At 40.2% G+C, this 6154-nt stretch overlaps 1 protein-coding gene across 1 annotated transcript in view; it reads left to right on the top strand.

The window, feature by feature from the left end:
- stab1 (stabilin 1) overlaps positions 1 to 6154 on the top strand; it is a 68260-nt gene that overhangs the window by 34193 nt on the left and 27913 nt on the right. The window contains exons 43-49 of the mRNA XM_020611175.1: positions 2161 to 2232; positions 3030 to 3149; positions 3240 to 3287; positions 4498 to 4575; positions 4804 to 4950; positions 5251 to 5385; positions 5469 to 5528. Coding sequence (XP_020466831.1) covers positions 2161 to 2232; positions 3030 to 3149; positions 3240 to 3287; positions 4498 to 4575; positions 4804 to 4950; positions 5251 to 5385; positions 5469 to 5528 — 660 coding nt within the window. The remainder of the gene's footprint in view (positions 1 to 2160; positions 2233 to 3029; positions 3150 to 3239; positions 3288 to 4497; positions 4576 to 4803; positions 4951 to 5250; positions 5386 to 5468; positions 5529 to 6154) is intronic.

The raw sequence follows: 6154 nt of genomic DNA, 5'->3' as shown, positions 1-6154 counted from the left end.
TCAAGTCAAGTATGCTCATACTTGTCAAGTTAAAAATATCATATTTTCTCAGTTTTATTTCTTTGTCTAGTCTGAAATAGTTTTTTCTTCAAAAAACTAAACTTTTATTAAGTCTGCAAAGTGTGTAATAAGGATGTATGATATTAGTAATTTTGCAATAGAAAATTTTTCGATACTGTAGTGGGACTATGATGGTCTGAGAATTTCAAACTGGCATACTGGGTGCTCCATTGTCGACTTTTATAGCTGTTGTGTGGCAGCAGTGCAGTTTTATATACCCACTTCAACTGGTCCAGTACTGAGAACATGATCACCATTTGGCACAGCCACTGAACAGTTAAACATGCATAGGGGTTACTAAAACACTGATGTTCCACTGCGAGTGTGACTTGTTTTGTTTGCAACATTAAGCTGCTGCAGTAATATTTGATTTTATTTTATAAAAGGTCTGCTGCTGCCTGTGGCATCATTTGTTTTGGAATTGTACAAACAGTTCAGTCATTCAGTGCCAATTTTTAGGTCATGGCTGGCTACTTTTGTTTTAATAAAGAAGGAAAATAGGAGCACTTTCAGAGAAAAAGAAAATCATACAAAAACGCTGATTTATTATTTCCATCTACCCATCCATTATCTATAAGGCTTATCCTGAACAGAGTCGTGGGGGTTTGGAGCCAATCCCAGCTGACACATGGCGAGAGGTGGGGCACACCCTGGGCCTGTCGTGATTTATTAATTAGTAAAGGGTATTTTTCATATTTATTTCTTCATTTTTTACAGTTTTTGGTATTTTTACATTCCTAGTGTGTAATGATAAATTGTTTGTGGGGAAGAACTGGCCATTTCTAAAACAAAGACTTCCCCACTGACTGTCGGGTTCTGTGTGGCTGTAAACTTAAGACTTCCTCTTGCCTCAGACTTTCTCAGTGATCGTTCATTTGAATAACAGCATAGTAGAACACATAGCACAGCTGTTTCATTAACCTGGATTTATGTTACAGTTTGATGTTGCCAAACAGAGTCGTGGTTATAACAAAGGATTTTTTTTTTTACCACAGCGCTGCAGCCTGGGGATGACTGCTTGTTTACGTGTAGTGTTTATGAGCTGTAATAAAACTACCACGTCATATTCATTCCGTTGTCAGCACAAACAGTAAAATATGTACTACTGAAGTCAGACGTTTACATACACCTTAGCCAGAGATTTGTGGCGGGCCACTCCAGTACCTTGACTTTGTTGTCCTTAAGCCATTTTGCCACTGGGATTGAGTCGTTCTTTTCAAACCAAAGTACATTCATCTCTAGGAGACAGAACGCAGAGCTGTATGGCGGGTGCATTGTCCCATAGTGTTTATACATGCGTAGTGTGGTTTGCACAGATGAATGTGGTACATTGAGGTGTTTGTAAATTGCTCCCAAGGGTAAACCAGACTTGTGGAGGTCCACATTTATTTTTCTGAGGTCTTGGCTGATTTCTTTTGATTTTCCCATGATGTCAAACGAAGAGGTACCGAGTTTGAAGGCAGGCCCTAAATTCCATCCACAGCTGTACCTCCAATTGACTCTAATGATGTCAGTTAGCCAATCAGAAGCTTCTAAAACCATGACATCATTTTCTGGAATTTTCCAAGCTGTTTAAAGGCCCAGTCCATTGAGTGTATGTAAAGTTCTGACCCACTAGAACTGTGATATGGTGAATTATCAGTGAAATAATCTCTAAACAACAGTTCAAACAAACAGTTCAACAAATTGTCATGCATAAAGTACATGTCCTAACTGACTTGCCAAAACAAGAGTTTTTTTTAACATGACACCTGTGGAGTGGTTAAAGAAAATCAGTTTTAATGACTTCAACCTATGTATGCACATAAACCTCTGACTTCAGCTGTAAATGAAGGCAGCTGCGTCATGAATTGGGCTGCATTAAAACAGTACAGCTGACGACAGAGAGCAAGGAGACTGAATGGAGGGTGTGTCTGTAGCTGGCCAGTCACAGTTGACTTTAAACTACTTAAATAATGACTTAATCAGCTGCATGGTCTGTCCCAGCTCCTGACCAGATGTTGGCAGTGACATGCAGTTGACTTAGCCACCTGGAACCCTTAATTTGGATGCAGATGGATGAAGTGACTGACCGACTGTTTCCTCTGTTGTCATCTCCAGACGGCCTGCAGGTGTCGGGAGGGCTTCCGACCATTAGGGAGGTTCTGTTATCCCAGCAACCCCTGCAGAAATGTATGTGGCTGTCATTTCGTGACTCTCTTCGGTTTCAAGTCACTGATATTTGTTTTGTAAAAAGACAAGGGGAACGGACATGAGGAAAACTGGAATTATTTCATCCTATTTGTGGATATTTTTTGTTTTGTGAAAATTATAAGGACTAGATAAATTGTTAAGACAGAGCTGGCTGCTAGCATAGGCAGATGAGTTTATTTTGTGGTGCATTACAGCAAGCTCTCTGTGTTTGCAGTCTGTTACAGTCTTGGTGTGTTCGGCAAATTGCCACCCATTTATTTATACTGTAAATATACCTGTGGAGAGGTTTTAGACATTAAAGTAAGGATGCTTTCATAAATAATGCCATTCAACAGTAAAACGACAGTAAACAGAAAAGATCTAAATCAATCAGTATTTGGTGTGGCCACTTTAAAACAGTGCCAGTTCTCCTAAGTGCACTTTATTTATAGATGGTTGACAGTAATAATGGAAACGTGGTTTTTGTGCTGCCTGTTACGGCCCAAACTGCACAGATATGTTTGTGCACATCATATACGTGTGCACAGTAATGTAATAATAATAAATCCCCTTGCTCTTTGCAGCATTTTTCATAAAAGATTTTGAAAAATAATTTTTTAAGCTGTTGTTTCTTTGAAGAGAGAGGTGCTAGTCTTAAGCTGACACTATGCTAAGATGTTTTTTGTATTGTGCAGTCACAAACAATATCAGTGGTTTTATCAAGCATAGAAATGGTTACAGGGCTGTTGATACCTGTCCTTTATCAGCAGTTAAAGAATTATTTTGTTTGTGAGCAGAACAACGGTGGATGCAGTAGGCACGCTCGCTGTGAGTACATAGGCGATGGTCAGAGGAACTGCACCTGCTACCGAGACTATGTGGGCGATGGCATCGACTGCCGGGGAAACACCAACAATGTGAGTCATATGACCTCTGACCTCACACTAACTTCTGACCTCCCACTGCTATACCCCTCCCCCCACTCACAGAAGTTGTCTGTCTTACAGGAGATCTCACGACTTCCGGAGAATGCCTTCTTCCATCAAATGCTATCTGTGAGTTGCTGTCAGCCACATTGAAATCCACTCAGTAAATAAAACTTCTCTTTTAGGAATTATTTTGATGCTGCTAACTGAAACATGGATGGTTTGTTAAAACTTTATGTAGGCTGGTGTGACTATTTTGTTATCTCACTTCAATTCCAGCTGACTAGCAAGCGGTTTTGAGCATTATTATTGGGCGGGGTTGAACCAGCTCAGGGCTGATGTTAGGGTCTCGTTAAGGTTCACTCCTTCACAATTTTTTTTTTCATTTTTTTGGAACTTTATTTATTCTTCAAACATTTAACATTGAGCAGAGCCAATCAGTATTTACAAACGTCATAACCTTTAGTATATCTCCACAGGAGTCCATCTTCATTTGTAGTTGGGCTGTTGTTTATAACTCATTATTATATCATTATGTATGCTCACCGTTTAGTCCATTGAATTATATTTGGTGATGGTTATTTCATCCAGTGTATTGTTAGCATTTTCCTAACAGCTATAAAAAGCATTTAAGATTGAGACATTTTTTGCAGTGACATGAGTTAATGTCAGTGCAATTGTTGCACTCAGTGGATTTTGCTAGCAGGGTTGCCCGTTTTTTCCACCAAGTTTAACTTGAATGTTGAGACACAAATTTTGTCCTTCTGCCTGCTAGCAAGCAGTCTTGTTGCTGCTAGTTCCAGCTAGTGTTGCCATCATGTTTTCAATAAGCTTTCACCCTCAGTGTTTGTCTTATAATTGTGTTCATTTAGGCTGTGCGGCATGCTAACTTTGCACTTACTAACTTTGCTACAAAGATTCAAAACTCAACTCCAACAAAACTGACTGAGAGTAAACACGGACACTGTTGTAGTAATTTATTTGTATTACTGCAGATGATTAGGTCACTAGTTTGGTTAGTTAGTAAATCCCTACCGTACAATCCACAAGGTTAATTCTTCCCATTAGGCTCAGTGAAAACAGACAACCTTTACAGACTTGTTGTCTGGGTTGTGAAACCAAATGCTGCTCTCATTTTTAAATCTGTGGTGTGATTTGCCCAGCCTGTTGGGTTTATTAGATGTGGAGGAAACACAAACATGGATGCGCAAAAGGGGTTTTCAGTTCCCAGTTTAGTTCCTGAGATTAGCTTCTTCTGTTCCATAGTTCCTGGAGCTTTTTGGTGGAAAATGATCTCATTCGTGATCACATGCATTCACTTTTTCTTTGTTTGTCTCAGCTGGACAATCATATTCTTTATGGTAATGGACCCTTCACTGTCTTTGCCCCTTTAGCAGAAACCAACAACAAATCCTCTGTGAGTAACAGCCTCTGCTTTTTGTATTTTATCTAATGCAACAATAATATTGCTAATTCTGTCTTGGTTTAGTGTATCTTTAAGATATGGTGTCTTACTTAGAAAAACTATATGATCATTTACAAGCGGAATCACAATATTAATGAATAGTAATAAGGGTGATTTTTGCACGCCAGCCATAATTCTGGAACATAGTTGATAACGTGTACACTATTGACTTGTGTGTAGATCAAGGATTGGAAGTCATTTGGTCGTCTTCCTGACCTGATACGTTACCACATTGTTTCCTGTGAGATTTTGACCTTGAGTGACCTCAAAACCACAGAGCGTGTTGTCTCAACATCAGGACACATGCTGTACTTCAGCCTGCAGCAGGTAACACACACAGGCCATGATGATGTTTGTGCAAAAACTAAATGAACAGACAGATGTTAGACTGAATAAAACAGAATACTGATCATCAGCTCAATGAAGCAAAAAGCTTAAGGTTTTGCAGTGTGAGTGGAAGTGAATCTTTGACTATTACTTGCTCGCTCTCTAGCGTCTTGAAAGAAGTCCAGATTCTTCTAGATGCCACAAAAAATAATGATGAAATTGCTGACTATTATTGGTTGAGACTGAAACTGGACCTCGTATCATGAAAACGTGTCCACACCCATCTCTCCCCTCTTGCAGGGTTCAGTCTGGCTCAACAACAGATCAAGGATTGTGAAGAGTGACTACACCACAACAAATGGAGTCATTCACCACATCGACACCCTGTTGATGCCTTACAAGCTGGAGGACAAACCACGCCTCCTGCCTAGCACAGTGCGTTGAGTTTGATTGAAATAAAAAAAAGATACTCAATCAGATTTAATAGACAGTGTTTTTCTCTCTCTCTTTCTCTTTAGATGAACTTCACCACAGCAGCTGTGTTTTATGGCTACAGCCGCTTTTACAAGCTTGTGGAGGTACGAACAGACACACTGCACGTCCTGGTTTGATTTGTGCCACAGTTTCTTCCACCACCTCGTTACCTGGAGCTGCCTCCTCTTTCTCATGCTGTAGTCCACATCCTCCTTTAATTACCCCCACACCACTTATCCTCACTTACACTGACCTCTCTTTCTCCTTCACCTCCTTCTGTCACTGTTCATCCCCCTACAACTACTCTGATGCCAACTCCTCTTTCTACTACCCCTGCATCTTTTTATCAACAATAAAGCAAACACAGGATGTGGAGGGAGTCAACTTGGTGAAAATGAGAGATGCACCAATGGATTGTTGGAGATTGGAATTTAGTTTTAGCCTGATTGGCTGTGTCTGGTGACTGGTATCTGATTCGGTGCCGGTCATATTTGCATGCACGATGGTTCATGTTGCACACACAGTTGTACAGACCAAAAACATAGCATGTACAGCATGTAGCATCTCACGTGTGCCTCACCCACGTGTCTATACTGGCCACTCTAGAACATAACCACAGTGAAACAATCACAAAATAACCTTTTAATTATTTGATTCACTTTGTTCTCGTTACCGCAGCTCCCTCTCCTCATTCACTCTCTAGCACTCCCTCTCTCAGATGCAGACCCCC

The sequence above is a fragment of the Monopterus albus genome, unplaced genomic scaffold (assembly GCF_001952655.1).
Source record: "Monopterus albus unplaced genomic scaffold, M_albus_1.0 scaffold110.1, whole genome shotgun sequence".
Lineage (NCBI taxonomy): Eukaryota > Metazoa > Chordata > Actinopteri > Synbranchiformes > Synbranchidae > Monopterus > Monopterus albus.
The sequence above is the reverse complement of the archived record's forward strand: the minus strand, read 5'-3'. Positions and strand labels throughout refer to the sequence as shown.